General features: G+C 46.3%; 1 protein-coding gene across 1 annotated transcript in view; it reads right to left on the reverse strand.

The window, feature by feature from the left end:
* Window positions 1-13155: 13155 nt before the first annotated feature.
* NAP1L4 (nucleosome assembly protein 1 like 4) overlaps window positions 13156-18068 on the reverse strand; it is a 42506-nt gene continuing 37593 nt past the window's right edge. The window contains exon 14 of the mRNA XM_018554986.1: window positions 13156-13502. Within this exon, the coding sequence (XP_018410488.1) occupies window positions 13464-13502 (39 nt within the window). The 3' untranslated portion in view covers window positions 13156-13463. The remainder of the gene's footprint in view (window positions 13503-18068) is intronic.

The following is an 18068-nucleotide window of genomic DNA, read 5'->3' on the forward strand; positions in this document are numbered from 1 at the left end:
CCTTTGTTCACCGTGGAAGTTATCTGTTCGATGGTCTGAGATGAACGGCAGCCAATTGCCGACAGCAATCAAAGTGCAGAACTGTGAGCCTGAAAGCCGTGTGACTTTACGCCTGGGTAAAGACATTCTCATTCCGACACTTTCTCTGTAATGTCCAAAGCAGGCGGGTGTATCTGAGAACTCAGATGTAGGGATCGCAGGTCCATTATCCCTGACATTTCAAAGAAACCTGTAAGACAGAGGCATCCCCATGCAGAGTGTCACCCGTGGGGATGTCTGTACACATGCGCGTGATGTAATCATCATGCGCACTTAAATGCCAGCGGCCATCTTGGTGATGGATGCTGGCAATGAGAGGAGGGAACGTTCGTCTGGTGGGATAAAGTATGCTGTCAGGTCCCCTCTTCTCTCTTGGAGCTGTTGGGCTCTCAGTTCATAACTGAGTGCCTGACTTTTCAAAGGGGTGACACGAGAGGGAGAGGGGGAGAGAGAGAGGGAGAGAGAGAGAGGGAGAGGGAGAGCGAGAGTAAGAGGGGGGAGGGAGAGAGAGCGAGAGGGAAGCGCGCGCGAGAGAGCGAGGGAGGGGGAGAGAGAGAGGGAAGCGCGAGAGAGAAGGAGAGGGAGGGCGAGAGAGAGGGAGGGGGAGAGAGAGAGGGAAGCGAGAGAGAGGGAAGAGCGCGAGAGAGAGGGAGGGCGAGAGAGAGAGAGAGGGAGGGCGAGAGAGAGAGAGAGGGAGAGCGAGAGAGGGGGAGAGAGAGAGGGAAGCGCGCGCGAGAGAGCGAGGGAGGGGGAGAGAGAGAGGGAAGCGCGCGCGAGAGAGCGAGGGAGGGGGAGAGAGAGAGGGAAGCGCGCGCGAGAGAGCGAGGGAGGGGGAGAGAGAGAGGGAAGCGCGCGCGAGAGAGCGAGGGAGGGGGAGAGAGAGAGGGAAGCGCGCGCGAGAGAGCGAGGGAGGGGGAGAGAGAGAGGGAAGCGCGCGCGAGAGAGCGAGGGAGGGGGAGAGAGAGAGGGAAGCGCGCGCGAGAGAGCGAGGGAGGGGGAGAGAGAGGGAAGCGAGCCCGAGAGAGTGAGGGAGGGCGAGAGAGAGGGAGGGGGAGAGAGAGGGAAGCGCGAGAGAGAAGGAGAGAGAGAGGGAGGGGAGAGAGAGAGAGAGGGAAGCGCGAGAGAGAAGGAGAGAGAGGCAAGCGTGAGAGAGAAGGAGAGAGAGGGAGGGAGAGACTGCACTGGGCTCTCTGGTGTCGCCCCCTCTGATGGTGTCACCCGGTGCGTGCTGCATCCCCGCACCTCCATTGTGACACCACTGCTGTAAGAGATTCATTTACAGGCCTTCCACGAAAATAAAACGTCAGCCGTCAAGGTCCCAGTTCATCTGCACTTAAGTGGTCTTGGAACTCAGCCAGTGTAACAATGTATTATGGTAAAAGAATATGAGTCATGAGTAATTGTACGATTTCAATATGTTCTCTATAAATACACTTAAACTGCAAAAAAACCTAAATATTTAGCTTACACAGAAAACTGTACCGAGTTGAATCATTTTATCACTTACAATCTCTTCCTGTGGGAACATTTACACAACATTGGGGATGAAGTACTCCTTACATTAACAAAGCTAAGCGCCAGTATTTTGCAACAATGTAAATAGTGGCAGGACCAGTTAGTCACAGTGCTTAGTCACTGGCGTTGGCCTGCTACTACCACCAAGTCTATAGATCTTAAATGTTCTCAATATGAATACTGGATTGTCCTTGATGCTGTGCATACCATTGTGTTTTTTTTTTTAAAGGTTGTAAAGTCTATTGTTCAGGTATTTTGAGATCCAGAGGGGCCGACTAGCGAGATACTGAAGGTTGGCCCAGCGGGAGATTCCTCCATCCACACAGTTTAGCGTAGATGGAGGAATCTGTTGCACTTTTTCCATCTGACTATAGAAAATCTGCATATAATCTGTAGGTGTGTGGCCAGGTTTAGGCATGCACTGTGTGTTTAAAGGACAACTTCTGGAAAGACAAAAAAAGAAACCCTTGCAGTGGGTCCCTCTGCACTGCAAGGGGTTAATGGCTTGCCAAGTCCCAGGGTGCAGGGATTAAAGGAGAACAGTGCTTTTCTCCATAGGGTCACGGGAAGAGATAAACTAGCGTCCTCCTGTGACCCAAAGCTCAGTATACCGCGAGCTGTTACTGAGACCGCCGCAGCCGGGACGGATCCCGACATTACTGTCTGGATCCACCCAGCTGCGTGAGTGACAGCTGCCTCTGCCTATCTAGAGGCAGAGCCAGCTGTACCCGCCCCTTCCCCCGTCCATTCCGCCAGTCAGAGCTGGAGGATCGGAGCGGGGAGGGGGGGGAATCCCTGCAGGGAGCCGTGAGTGACTGTCACGGCTCTCTGCAGGGATAGATCGAGGAGCGAGCGGAGACGGTATGTGTTCGCTCACTTCCCGATCTGTTGAGCCGACCTGTGACAGTCTCATTGTCACACGTCGGCTCGAACTATGAGGCTGAGTGAAAATCACTCGTCTCATAGTTCTCCTTTTAATACTTCCCTTATGCCAGGGGTCTCAAACCTCCGGCCCGCCAGCTGTGGTGGAACTACAAATCCCATGAGGCATTGCAAGATTCTCACAGCTACAGGCATGACTCCCGAAGAGAGATGCATCATGGGATTTGTAGTTTCACCACAGCTGGAGGGCCGGAGGTTTGAGAACCCTGCCTTACGCCCTCCATCAGTGCGGCCATTCCTCCTGTGTGTGTTGCAGGCCGTGGTACGGAGGATCAGGTGAATACATCGGCTTTGAGTCCCCTGGACACTGCAATGGCGAGTTGTGATTTTCCCAGAGTTCATTCTTTAGGTATTTTTCTCGGAAAGCAATGACTTCATTCAAGCAATGGTTCATTTATTAAAGACGTATTGAACCAATCACAACAATCACATCAGTCCCTGCACTCAAAGAGCTTACAATCTAAGATCCCTATCGAACATACAGGGCCAATATAGACAGGAGCCAATTAATGTACCAGCATGTCTTTGGAGTGTGCGAGGAAACCGGAGTACCCGGAGGAAATCCACGCAGGCACAGGGAGAACATGCGAACTCCTTGCAGATAGTGACCGGGTGCGCCCGGTGCTGCAAACACTACGCCACTGTGCCGCCCAGATTAGGGAGCTGCTGGACGCAAGGGGACCTTGAACATCACCCTGAGAGAGATTCAGGAATTTCAAAAGATATAAGAGCACCAGACCAATGGCCCTGGTGCGAGGGGGTGTTGGGCAAACTTCCGAAACGCATTGCCTGTTTTATCCCTTTTAACAAGTCTGCCTGGGGAAACACTGGGACAGAGCGACAAGTCAGATGGTCAGGTGGGTTCCCCGTGGTCACTATGTCGCACAGAAGGGGACCCTGCGTGGCCCCGAAACGTTGGCTGTATGACGCATGCGACAATTTAATAAAAAGTGCTTTACTTCTTGCACGTATCATCGAGTGCCGGTGACTTTTATTATGGACTGTATCTGACACGGTGCCATCCGTGTGGTCACTTCCAACACCAACCTTTCAACAAGGTCTGCCCGCTGTATGGAGTGCAGGTGATTTCGTATTATCGATTGTTCCCCTGTTGGGAACACTCACAGGCTGACCTTAGAACGAGGATAGGGCCATCACAGCGGACCCCGCACGAAGCTAAGGATCTGTATGTGCTCGCTGGCTGAGCTGGGGGGTGGGGGATCTACATTATCCAGCCTGTCACCAAGCTCAGCTATTGATTGAAGTTCTTGGAGACTGAACAAGAGAAAACCCTGCAAAAGAAAAGGAACGAGGATTCCCAGCAAGGAGCTTAGGTCCTTACTCCTGCACACTAGGTTAACATCTAGGGGGGTTTGGCCACCGTGAGGGGCCACCAACCCAGTTGGTCAAGATCTAAGCCAGTGGTGGCGAACCTTGGCACTCCAGCTGTGCCAAAACTGCAAATCCCAACATGCATCTGCCTCTGGGAGTTATGTCTGTGGCTGTCAGAGCCTTGCAATGCCTCATGGGACTTGTAGTTCCAAAACAGCTGGAGTGCCAAGGTTCGCCATCACTGATCTAAGCTGTGCCCTTCAATGAATGAAAGAGAAAAAAAACATTTTGGACTTTGATCTTGCTTTCGCATCAACCCCCTACGTCACGTGTCAAACTCAAGGCTCAGGGGCCGAATCCGGCCCACCAGGCCATTTCCTAGACTTCTACTTTCAGATCTAGGTATTAAGTTATTACTAAAAACCAGTGATAATCGAATGCAGAGGCAATTATAATAAAGATTAGATACATTTATATAGTCTAAAGGTGCCCGTACACCTGCCGATTATCGTACGATAATCGGCAGGTGTATGGAAGGCGTGCAACCGTTTCTACGTTTCTCTGTACGGTCGCACGTCTTTTGTCTTGACAAATGCCGAACGGGCCGGTGTGCACAAGGGCACACTGCCCGCTCAGCATTGGAATCATCGGAAGCCTCGGGGAGGCGGGCTTGCGATGATCACACATACGATTTGCCTGTCCAAGATGGGCAGATCGTACGAGATTTTAATTACCTTACAACCATCGCACAAGGAAAGTCGTGCGATGGTTGTAAGGTGTATGGGCACCTTTACAGGCCCTTTGAGGGCAACCATAATGTTGATGCGGCCAGTGGCGTCACAAGGGGGGTGCGGCCTGCACCCGGGTGACACCAAAATGACTCACAGTCATTTTGGTGTCACCCCCCTCTGAAAAGTCGGGCGCTCGGTCATGGACCGAACGCCCGACAGTATCAGGAGAGAGGAGGGGACCCGGCGGCATACCTTATCCCGCCGGGTGACTGTCCCCTCCTCTCTCTGCCGCCGTCCATCACCAAGATGGCCACCGGCAGGTATCGGAATACTGCCGCTCGTGCGCGATGACATAATTGTGCATGTGCGTGGTGACGTCATCGCGCATGCGCAGTGACACTCGGTTACCGCTCCGGGTGTCACCCAACCTCGGGGCGCCCCTTGAGGCGTCCCACTATTAAATTGAGTTTGACACCCCTGCCCTACATAGATACAACAGCAGGGCAAAGACTCAAACTAAATGCACAATAACAGCTGTGTGTTGGCTATAGGAATAGATTACAAATAAAACCAGCGTCTAGCTCAAGGCTTTGTTCAGTCTTCTGCTCTCCCTGAATGTCATCAGCTGGGACTAGACCAAGGTTAGTGTGCTGTCAGCACTTGCACAGTATATTTCCTTTCCATACCCTTTTGTACTATGTACGGTGTACATGGAGAAGCTTCACACTAGTAAACACACGGTGATAAAGTACATAATTCCTCCCTGTTCCAGCATGAAGTCTGCGTGGGATTACTGTAATGGTGCGGTGCGGCTTCAGCACATATTTATTCAGGTAACATGGAAAGGTTTCAGTCCTGCAACTCAGGAATGATAAGCCCCGGGATGGATCAATGTCACACGAAACAATACAAAGACACATGAAACTGAATAGAAGGATCCTGGTCAAGACAACTGCTATCAACGGCAACACGGAATGCCGAAAGCCGACGCCTTACTTCGCCACATTGGCTCAAACAAATATTAGGAATAAACGCATAAAAAGTACCAACAATGACTTTGTGATTTTTCTTTATTTATATAAGGCCCAATTGTAGTGTGAAGAGCACTTTTAAAAAGTCCCGGCTTCTGATTCACTGTAAATCTAAAGGACGTCAGCTTTAGTGAAGTGATCCTTTAATAAATAACTCCCCCCAGGGCAGCCCACCTCAGATAATGGTTACCTTCTTTCTGATACAGCAATCCTTCCCCTGGCATGGTCTTGGCTGGCTCTTTTCCATACTGCGCATGTGCACAGCGCCCCCATGCTTTCCGATGGGTAAGCTACTCCAAGGCCGCGGTTGGTGGCTGCCATGAATATGGCTACCCCAATAAATGAATAGGACACAGTATATAGAGACACCCGACAGGAACTCTTGATTGTTAGTGGTTGCGTGGAGTATGGCTACCCATAGAAATGAATAGGACACAGTATATAGAGAAACGGGTCAGGAATTCTTGATCATTGGTGGCGGCTATGAGTACGGCTACCCATAGAAATTAATAGGACAGTATATCGAGAAAATGGTCAGGCATTCTTAATCATGGTGGTTGCCATGCATGCAGCAACCCATAGAAATGTATAGAGCGCAGGTTATAGATAAGCTGATCGGGAACTCTTGATCATTGGTGGCTGTCATAAATATGGTTATACATGGAATAGGGCACAGTATATAGAGAAGCTGCTCAGGAAAGCTTGATTGTGTGTAGCCATACTCATGGCAGTTACCAACAGACGTGAACAGGGCACAGTATGAAGAAAAGCCAGTCAAGGAACTCTTGATGGTCGGTGGCTGCCACGAGTACAGCTATCCATAGAAATTAATAAGGAACAGTATAAAGAAAAGCCAGTCAGGAATTCTTGATCATTGGTGGCTGCCATGAGTACAGCTACCCACAGAAATTAAATAGGGCACAGTATATAGCGACACCAGTGAGGCACTCTGATTGTTGGTGGCTGCCATGAGTACAGCTACCCATGGAAATGAATAGGGCACAGTATAAAGAGAAGCCGGGTGGGAACTCTTTAATTGAAGGTATTATCCCAGGTGGGTTGTTCTCAGTGGGATATTCATTAAAAGGAATCTTCAATAAAAGGTTAAAGTGTTCCTTTAAAGGAAAAGTGGAGGCTGCCTTTGAGTCATGATCCCCAAACAAATACAGAGACTTGTGGACTGATCCTGAGATTTTAGATTTGCATACCTGTCCTAGGACAGCAACTCAAATGTATTAAAGCCTAGACTTGCATTTCACAGACGAGGAGAGCAGCCCCTGTAAGAGGCTTACCTTAAACCCCATTAAAAAAAAAAACACATTTTTTTTAGATTGTAAGCTCACAGGCAGGGCCTTCCTTACCCTCTTGTCTTGAATTGTAATTGCAATGTCTTCCTGTGCAAACTGTTGCCTCTCTATAAATCCTGTATAATAATATAATAATTTGAAGAGTCATCAAACATCCATCCTGCTACTGAAAGCCTTCATTTTTTAATTATGATTTTATTACTATTACATTATAAAATGTTTGTAAGAGTGACATTATCTCTGGAGTAGCGGAGGTGTACTATGCCAGGCAGAAAGTTACACCACCATCTAGTGGCAAAATACATTCTCTGCCCCAGGTAGCTGGAACATTACAGTGTACCTGTAGAAACAAGTTATAAACTGAGAACTAGAAGTTGGCTTGAGGAGCCTGCACTGCTATAGATGATTTTGGAGGGCGTCTGTGGGAATTTGTGGCCATTCAGCCAAAAAGAGCATTGTGAGCTCATGTGAACTCAGGTACTGGCTGGCAATCACCGTTCCAGTTCATCCCAAAGGCATTCAGTAAGGTTGAGGTTAGGGCTCGGTGCAGGCCACTTGGGTTCCTCCACATTAAACCATGTGGCTAGGGAGCTGGCTTTGTACACAAGAGCACAGTCATAATGGAACAGATGGAGGACCTGTCTTTGTATACTGTAGCATAAACAATACCCTTCACTGGTTCAAAAGAAGTGTGAAAGAGGCCATTTATGTAAAAATGGAGAAGCCAAGCTTGAATAGTGGTGGGGTGAGACATCTATTGTCTGACACATACAATGCTGTTTTAACACCGCTCTCTGGGCAGGTTAATACCACATCCTAGCTCCAATTATGCAAATGTGATCAACACCTACTTGTGCCTAACAGATGTAGATTGGAGCAACATTCACCATATTTATTCCCAGAGAACTTTTGTATAAGTCATTCTGAATTGAGAAAGCCGGTCGGATGACCAGTGAAACGTCTTCAAGAAAAATACAGCGAGGCCAGTTGCCCCGACTTATTTCTTTACAGATATTCACTGGGAACTTGAACTGAATTTAGAGGGGTGACCACAAACCTTTGACCATAAAGTGTATACACTGAGTGGCCAGATTATTATGACCACCCCATCAGTACTTCGTTGGGCCGCCTCATGACTCCACGAGATGTTGAAAGGTGATGCGAGGAAGCTGACACGGCACTGTTGCCCTTCTGTTGTCTTGTACCAGTCTTGCCACTCTCCGTTCTGCCCTAACATTGACTAGTCGCTGACGGCCACAATTCGCACATTCAGACCCAGATTTTCGGCTGACAGTCCGGTCTTTAAACACTTTCACAATGCGCCCCTCTTGAACATTTAACGAATTCTGCTGTTTTGCTGATACTCGCTCCATGGCTCCGAGCGCCAACAATCATCCCACGTTCAAAGGCTGTTAAATTTCGTTGTTTCCCCGTATCTTCAGAAACAAATCACTTCTACTGTCGTGGTAAACAACCTGCTTCCCTATTTATAATGGTCTGGCCCTCTAGCAACTTCAGCGCCAAATTATAGCTAATGTGCCTACAAAAGGTCAGGTGGTCATAATAATCTGGCCACTCAGTGTATATATTAAAAAAATCAGCAGCGAGTTCATAATTTGCCCTGCACACCCAGCGACTGCAGCTACATCCAAATGAATCACGGAATCACAGAAAAGGTCAGACATTTTGCTTTATTAATATCCTGACATAATCAGTGAAAAACAAATAAAGTCTAACACACAAAAAAAAAAAAAAGAGACCTGTCTTTATAAACATTGTTTAATCAATAAATAGAAGGTCTGCAACAAAAACAGCAGAGTCTAAACATGTGCAGGATGAGGATTATTGTACAAACCTACTCCGGTACTGACCAAACACTCCTCTTCCTCAAGAGGTTACAATTCCTGAATCACGGGGACATTATACCCCCCCAAAAAGAAAAGCTCTTCGGCTCATAAAGAACGAAATCACCAAATTGCAGCTTCTACTTGATTTTGAGGTAAGACAGCTAGGCAAATGTAAACCAAAAACTTCAACATCTCAATATTGCCGCAGTCAGAACTCCGACTCTACTTCCGCTCTTTTAAAGTGGAACTCCATGGCTGGATGTAAAGCTCATTTTTATAATGGCAAGAAACCAATGTATCCATATCTATAATATCCCAACCCCCACACATCAAAATTCAGCAAACACTCCAAGCCACGGATGACACCAAGCTGTTTATCCCTGACCTAGGTTTGCAGTGTCACATAGCTGGGAACAGATGTGCGTCCTGAAGCACATTGCAGCTGGACCCGTGTCATCAACAGTGATGACAGTGCAATCCCATTGGCATAAACTAATTTAGGAAACTTAGGCTCCACATGACACTCTTGTGACGCAAGCATCACGTGAGACCCTCCCACCAACCAGGGTGATACAGAGTTAGCCCCAGTTAGTGGAAATCATGGGAAGGAAGTTTTTCAATTAGACTATTTTAATTCATCAAAAATCAGCTAAAGGATCCCAGTTTGCCGTTGGGCACAAAGCCCGGAGTTCCACTTTAAGGCTAGTCACACATTAAAAACAGATCGTAAGTTGACATTGTGAAATAGTCCCGACATGTATGGGGGTCAAATAAACACTGGATGAGATTGTACAGAACAAGGACGGATTGTCAGCTAGACAGACAATCACAAACAGGTTTGGAAGAGAGCCGTTCAGACAATGGCATTGTGAAAAGGCTTATAATGGACGGGCTTCAACCTGCTTTAAGAAATAAGTGGAAGCAAAAAGATAACTGACACTTAACTGAGGCGTTTATCTTATAAATGCATTCAACAACCTTAACTATTAACAAAACTGGATGGACTACAATCTCATATTTAGTTTACCAATTTTTATTGAGATTGTACTCCATCCCAGGAGCGAGCTTGGAGCGGTGACTACTTTACAACATACACAGGGACCATGGGGAACAAAAGTAGCCCCCCTCCAGAAGGAAGGACAGTGTCAGCACCAATTCAGAGATGATTGGAGGAACTACAGCCGAGTGATACACAAATAAGATACATTGTGGTTAATAGTTCAGGTCGTTGAATGTATTTTTAAGATCTAACTCCTGAGTTCAGTGTCACTTGCCCCTTTAAATATCCTTACCAAAGAATACCCAATTCATAATGCGCAAAGCACGGGCACACTGTAGCCACACTCATCGATTGGCTTGTGGCTGTTTATTCTCCCACCGACCACATCAAACATAACATGCCGAGCAAGGCAGGCCGGGACATCATCTGTAATTATCGGTTTTAAACTAACTGCGCCACAAACAAGGTTATCCAATGAGCCAGTGAAGAGACCAGTGAGCATATGCAATGTGCATTAAACCCCAGCAATCAGTGTGCCCCTTTAACAATTTAGAAAACCCTTACATGATGTGCTTTCCATTTAGGAAATACATTGTCCCCTTCAGATACTACAATGTACACAGAGTGTAGATGTCCGTCTCTCTACCTTTGCATATAAGTGACAGAACATTGAACAGTATTTAGGCAATGCCAGATCGCCAGGTGATCACAAGCTCGGAGGTGCTCGGCTCTTAAACCCTTTATTGTGACCATGACTGCTACAAATTTCCAGGTCGCAGCAAGCGCAGGGTGCTTCTGGACATGCCCATTCTCTGGTCTACTTGTGCACTGAAGGAAAGAAAAGCAATGAAGCAGTCGTCTGAATGCCCGATATGGGCTATGGCACATTGCCTTGTTTTCAATCAAAAGCAGTCTTTACCCATTATTTGGACAGGAACAATGGACTCGTTCACAGGTAGAGGAGTAATAGTAATGTGCGAGTGTGATGTTTAAAGGAGAACTATGAGGGGTGTGCTTTTCACTCACCTCATAGTTCTAGCCGACCTGTGACAATGAGACTGTCACAGGTCGGCTCAGTAGATCGGGAAGTGAGCGAACACATACCGGCGTTCGCTCACCTCTCGATCCCGTCATGGCTCTCTGCCGTGACAGGGGAGGGGCTGGATTCCCCCCTCCTCCAGCGCTGAGCTTAGAGTGACGGGAGGACGCTAGTTTGTGTCCTCCCGTTACCCTGAGAACTATGGGGAAAAGCCCTAACCCCATAGTTCTCTAATGATTTGTGCTGTTTGGCACCTGTGCACCGCCATCTTCCCGTTTGCTTCATTCATTTGTCTGGTGCTCAATTTTCCTACAACTTTGAGTACAAGGCAGTTAAGGTGCAAATGATCGTTGTTTAAGGAGATAATCAGATGCGTTTTGGGGGTTAAAAGAATACCCTTTTTCAGGGTTTCTATGTACAGGAGAGTGATTGACTTATGTCTTAAGCCGCAGACTCTCCTGTACATTCAGACCCTGAAGGTGGATTCTCTTTCACTGAAACTCATTGGCAATCGGTGATACAAAAAGATGATCATTTGCACCTAACCACCTCATGGGTTCATCTTTTTGGCGCTCTTTTGTCTACATCTTAGGTCATCACCCACTAGCCCTCAGTAGGTAAAGTGCAACCCTGGTTTAGAAGAAGCCTAACTGCTATACCAACACTACTAAACCTACAGTTCTCCAGATCATCAGGACCCAAGAAATCCCTCAGATCGCGCTCCACCCCCAACCAAACCCTTCTGTGTCGCCTTTACTGACTCGGATACCAGTTAATTCCCCAAGGACATCTTTGAAGGCACAGGTGCTGATAACATTGGAGGAGAACTCTGGGTTGTGCCACGAAGGCAAGTGGAATACATATTATTATAGCAATCTCCTGCCTTGATGCAGACTTGGCCTTAACACTTCTTAATGGGAAGAAAGTATTTGTATAGTGGCACAATAGACAATTCTAGCTGGTCAATTCAACCAATGCTTCTAGTACTTACGCAACACGAGGGTCACCCTACTGTTTAACATTGGCCCATGAACAGCACACTTCCAGGTATATTATGGGAAATGAATCATAATATTGACTATGAAACACTTTTAAAGCTCTGGTGCAAAGCCATCTGAAATGTTACTTTGTTACTAAGGGAATTCCCCGATTGAAGCCCTGTGCCAGGAGCATGCTACCCCCCAATGTCCAAAAAGTGACTTTAGTAGCCTGAGGTGCCCTAATTGGACTGGAAGAAAGTGGGTTTAGCTCCTAGGGGGCAGAACTCCTCTCCCGAGTCAGGTTAGTTGAGCTTTTAGTAGCCTGAGGTGCTCTCACTGGGCAAAGATGGGTTTATTTCCTAGGGAGCAGAACTCATCTCCTGAGTCATGGAAGTTGAGATCTTTGTAGCCTGAGGAGTACTCACTGGACTGACAAAAGTAGGTTGAACTCTCAGGGGACAGGCTTATCTTTAGAGTCAGGGGAGTTAAAGCCCTTAGGAAACTGAGGAGCTCATTGGACTGAAGTAGGTTTAGCTCCTGGGGGGAGGAAATCTTACCTTCAGAGTCAGAGAAGTCTAAGGAGCTTTCATTGGACTGAAGAACATAAGTTTAGCTCCTAGGGGGGCGGGACTTATCTCCAGAGTCAGGGAAGTTGAGCCCTTGGAACCTGAGGAGCTCTCATTGGACTGAAGTAGGTTAAGCTCTTAGGGGGCGGGTCTTAGCTCCAGAGACAGAGAAGTCGAGCCCTTGGTAACAAAGTGAAGCTGGCATTACAGAGGTACACAGCTAACAAAGTTAAAGGCGGGCACCTTGTAAAGCCTTCCCTTAGCCAGTGGCTTTTGATCTCAAAACATCTGACAGGTTCACTTTAAGTGTATGTACCGATACCTTATGATGCGCCTTTTCTTTGTTCAATTGAGTTGTTTTTGTAAAGCCTTTTTTGTCACCCGGTATAATCTCCCCACAAGTAACCGATCACTATAAACATATTCCAGCTTTAAGCTCCATTTTTATTTCATCTTATTTTATTGCATCTTTTTTTTTTTTTTTTAAATACTCTGTACAAGTTAAATAAGTAGAATGTGTGTATAATGAAGCGATTCACTGCATATAAATTGTCATTTCCAACAGGCATATTTGTAACGCCGACCCAATGCGTTAAAGTGGCAGGGGGTGTCTAGCGGTTTCCTGGCTCAAACGATATTCTACCCATCAAGAACAAGCGACGGTACGGATGCAAAGCACCTCGGAGCTCGGTGACGAGCGCTCGCTCCCGACACCCAGCTCCCGCCGTCGAGTCATGGCACAAAATGGCTGCTGTCACGCTACTTCGACAATGGGGAACTTTTTTGTTTCCCCCCCCATTTTGGTTAGTTCTTAGAGAAATCAAGAAATAATGTATCCAAATAAAAAAAAAAGTAACAAAAACAGGGATAAAGAAAGAAAATTTAAAAAAAATACAGTGTGTGGACTTAGGCTGTGCTTCTGTTCTAGGAGTACCCAATATGATCAAAAAATTCTAATACAGCTTAGAAGTGAGCCTGAAAAAAGGGAGAAATAAAAAACGAAAAAAAAAAAAATCATGCAATAATAAAAAAAATAAATGATTGAGCTTTGACCTAAAATTTGCTGCAGCACGGTAGAATCCTGAAGATCTGGAAAATTTTAACTCTAGCGATGTGTCCGCCATCTTGTTGCCATCACTGCTGTTTACACTCTGCAGGTTGAACTGCTTCTTTCTGTGTGGGATAAAAGAAAAAGCGGTGAAGGAAAAACTGCTTCTGGACTCACACCGGTCACAGGTTCTTGCCCAGAGTTCAGGTGGGGCGCTCTGGGTCATCAGAGGGTCTTTCATAACATTCTAAAAAATGATTGGCAGAGTCCAACCAGATTCCAGACTATACAGGTGCAACTCGATTAGAATATCGTGCAAAGTTCATTTATTTCACTAATGCAACTTAAAAGGTGAAACTAATATATGAGATAGACTCATTACATGCAAAGCAAGATAATTCAAGCCGTGATTTGTCATCATTGTGATGATTATGGCTTACAGCTCATGAAAACCCCAAGAACCCCAAATCCACAATCTCAGAAAAGTAGATTATTACATGCAAACAATAAAACAAGGATTGTACATAGAACAATATCGGACCTCTGAAAAGTACAAGCATGCATATGTACTCAGTACTTGGTTTGGGCCCCTTTTGCAGCACTTACTGCAACTACTTTTGCACGATATTCTAATTATTCGAGTTTCACCTGTAATAGAAAACTGGAGGCTGCACTGCAAAGGAGACGCACTTTATTGAACAAGGCCCTTTTCCCAAGCCACCAGACTTGTAAAAGGAGAACTCCAGCCAGCGATACACTTGACTAGTTAATGGACTTTATATTTTGCGTGCACTCAGTAATTTTATTTCTGATAGCTCAATGATGGAGAGAATGTGGTTTCCATTTTCCAGAAATCCATTTTCATACACCATTATTTGGTTCCCACATCTCCAAGGGGTATGAAGGGCGGGTGACTGAAAGTAACCACAATTATAAATGTTTGCCCATTACTGAACTTCGTGTTGTCCCTGAACAGCACCATTGGATGAATTGACTAGTTGACCCTGTGAGTTTGTCAGGCGTCGTCTCTGATATGAGGAACTTAAACAGCTGGATGGAAAGAAAAGTAATGACACTGATTTTTCGGATGAAATAATGATGGTCTTAAAAGGGTTATTTAACCCTCGCGTGTTTTTGCATACATCTACAGCAAGCCGTAGATGTATGCAAAAACATTAAAAAGGAGAACTATGAGGCGAGTGATTTTCACTCAGCCTCATAGTTCGAGCCGAAGTGCGATAATGAAACTGTCACAGGTCGGTTCAGTAGATCGGGAAGTGAGCGAACACATACCGTCTCTCGATCATGTCCCTGCAGAGAGCTGTGACCGTCACTCACGGCTCCCTGCAGGGTCCCCCTCCCTGCTCCTCCAGCGCTGACTGGCGGAACGGACAGGGCGGGCACAGCTGGCTCTGCCTCTAGATAGGCAGAGCCAGCTGTCAATCACGCAGCTGGGTGGATCTCGACAGTAATGTCGGGATCCGTCCCGGCAGTGGCGGTCTCAGTATATCGCGAGCTGTAGCTCCCTATTTACTGAGCTTTGGGTGACAGGAGGACGCTAGTTTGTGTAACTCCCGTGACCCTTAGGAGACCTATGGGGAAAAACACTGACCCCATAGTTCTCCTTTAAGAGAAAAAGCCTTACCTGTGTCTTCACTGCGCGCTCCCGTCCGAACATCTGAAGAGTCTCGGGCGGCCACAAAGGATCTTGGGGCGGGCGCATGCACACTTCAGATGTTTGGCCGGGAGACGAGGAGAGACAAAAGGTAAGTCTATGGAGCAGCGTGCACCCGCACAGACACTGAGACATCAGAGAAGAGGAGGACAGAGGAGTCAGCGCTGGAGGGACAGCTGAAAAAGGACAGGAAAGAAGATGATCGGATTAAGAGACATCATTTAAGGTAAGTCCCTACAGCAGGATTGGGAAGGGGGGAAAAAAAAAAAGTGACTAACAAATATGGTACAACCATAAGTAGAGAAAATGGAATTATAAGAATTATATGAAAGATAAGATTCAAAATCGGTTATGTCTGGGCTATTTAAATGACCATTTTGTTTCTCCATGGAATTACCAAAATTAAAGGTTTGAGGCTGCTTGCCCACCTATGCATGGTAAAGCATGCCACTGAGTGCAATGTGGCGCCTCTCATTGTGAATGGCATCCAAACAGAAAAGTACAGTAGGTACCGACAGACCTAAGATGCAGCGTACCACAATGCATATACTAAATATCCGCTTCAAGCCTGGTACGTTGGTGGGCCATGTACAATGACTGGGCTTACACTGAACTGCATGTGGCAACACATTGCAATGCTAAGGGGTGAAGGGAGCCAAAAAAGAACTGGAGAAAAAAAAAACTAAATTGACAAGACAAAAGACAACTTGATGCGGCATAACCTCCAGTTCAGGAGCAGCCGCCCCATTGCATCCTTAACAACTTTGCTGCCTTGTTCTACTCACCCCCAGCTACCAACAGGGCCACCCACGGCTCAAATTTTACAACCTTGTTACAATACCACTGTGATATTCCATGAGCTGTCCCACCAGATACAAAACAATGGGAAGAAGTAAAAGATAGAAACACAAAAGGACATGACAGATACAGACACAGAGCGGATACAGAAGTCGCCGAGGAGGTTCGTGGCAATTCCAAAGCTTAGCTGAACAAAGCAGGTGCTGGTCTCATATCCAGACCACATCATCCAGATAGACTTTGCCCGCTCACCTCCATTTTTCTTTCAAGTTCTCCTGAACTCAATGTGAAGATTTGCTGTCTTATTGAGAACATCTAGAAGTGTTAATTGTGTTAGAAATACCCCAAAAATCGAACTTTTGTCCTCCTGAAAAACAGCAGCGCAATTCCAGCCATGCGACTGTGCCTAGGCACCCCTATGCCTTTAGTCACCATCAGTATTTGTGCAGCGTGAGGTCATCTAAGGCACTGCTGCTTCTGACTGATCGCCTCAAGATCTGAAGTTTGGTGATGTCACTACGTTGCTGCTCACTGTTCTCCTTACTGGAGATGAACAGCTCAAGTTGGAATATTTGTTTTACCAAAATTTTTCTGGCCTCTCTCATTACCATTAGCCAAGAAACCCTCCTTTGGAACCAGGGTCTCTCTGGCCAACTGGGACACTCCCACTGGATAGGGGAATGCCAGATGATGCGGCACCTAGCTCTGAAGTCCTTGGTCACAACGTGGCAGTTTCAGAGGGGCACAATAGAGGCTTTTAATGGCAAGAGGGGCTTTTATTTCTAAAATAAATGGTGTAATCTGATTGGACAAACTATTTAAATTCTAGTCATTTCCATACCATCAAGACATTGCTAAAATCAGCCTAAATCTGATATTTCACCAGGATTGTCAACAATAAGGTTGCTGCAAGCTGCTAGAGTCTAACATCCCTGATTGACACAACCTTATTTGGTTTAGAAAAGGCTGCTTGAAGATAGAAAGATATATATTTAATATCTCTATTCTGTCCCCAAGCACCTGGAATGGTATACCACGTTACACAAAGTCAATCTAAGCAGCTGTGTCCAGCCACACCCTGGCATTTGTTTCCTTGGTTCAGGCCTGCTTAGTCTTAACAAGCTGAGATGCCGTGATGCAATGGCAACATTCCCTGCTCTGAATAAGCCGTGGAGTCTACCAGCCCAATATATCGGAGGGGATAGATTGGCACACAATTAATTAGGTTTTAGAAACCGGTTTTGCAAAATGAGCTGATCTGCCATGGTAAAAAAGGCAAAAAGTACAAATTCACAAAAAAGGATTTGCTGGAGCATGCCGACTGTCCTGACAATGCTGATCTGGCAGGGAGTATGCTTTGTTGGCAAGAGTGGTTTGGCATGCATAAGAAAATCATTCATCAGCCTTTCGGCATGCCACTGAGCAGGAACAGCACGATTGGGTGATCTTAAGATTAAATGCCCTACTTTTTAAACTTCTTGGCAGGCACATATTTTTGGAGAGAATTTACTTTACCACAAACTCAATTTAAAAAAAAAAAAAAAAAAAGTGTCAAGACTAAAAACTGATGGACACTATATGGCCATATAGGTAATGGACACCTGACCAACTCACATTGATAAGCTTGTTTTACATCCCATTTCCAAAATCCCTTGCTGTTCTTCCCCCCTTATTTGGCCCACACTCTTCTGGGAAGGCTTTCCACCCGATTTTGGAGTATTGCAGTGAGGTTTTCTGCCCAATTAGCCAAAAGACCATTTGTGAGGTCAGGTACTGTTGTTGGATGGGAAGACCTTGCTTTGGCGTGACAATTCAACCCAAAAGGTGTCCAAGTAGGGCCGAGGTCAGGACTATGTGCAAGACACGAGTTAGTTACTCCACAGCAAAACTGGTCAATTCATGTCTTTATGGAGCTGGCTTTGAGTACATGTTGGTACAGAAAAAGGCCTTCACCAAAATGTTACCACAACGTTGGAAGTGCTCGATTGTCTAAAATAAATTTCTATGTTGTAACATTAACAGTAACTTTCACTGGAAACACCTGAACTCAACAATTTAAAGAGAAGTCCACAGACTGTTGGCCATACAGTGTAGGGGTCATGGTCAGGTGTCCACAGACGGTTGGCCATACAGTGTAGGGGTCATGGTCAGGTGTCCACAGACGGTTGGCCATACAGTGTAGGGGTCATGGTCAGGTGTCCACAGACGGTTGGCCATA

Source organism: Nanorana parkeri, unplaced genomic scaffold (assembly GCF_000935625.1).
Source record: "Nanorana parkeri isolate BGI_ZX_2015 unplaced genomic scaffold, ASM93562v1 scaffold10, whole genome shotgun sequence".
Taxonomy (NCBI): domain Eukaryota; kingdom Metazoa; phylum Chordata; class Amphibia; order Anura; family Dicroglossidae; genus Nanorana; species Nanorana parkeri.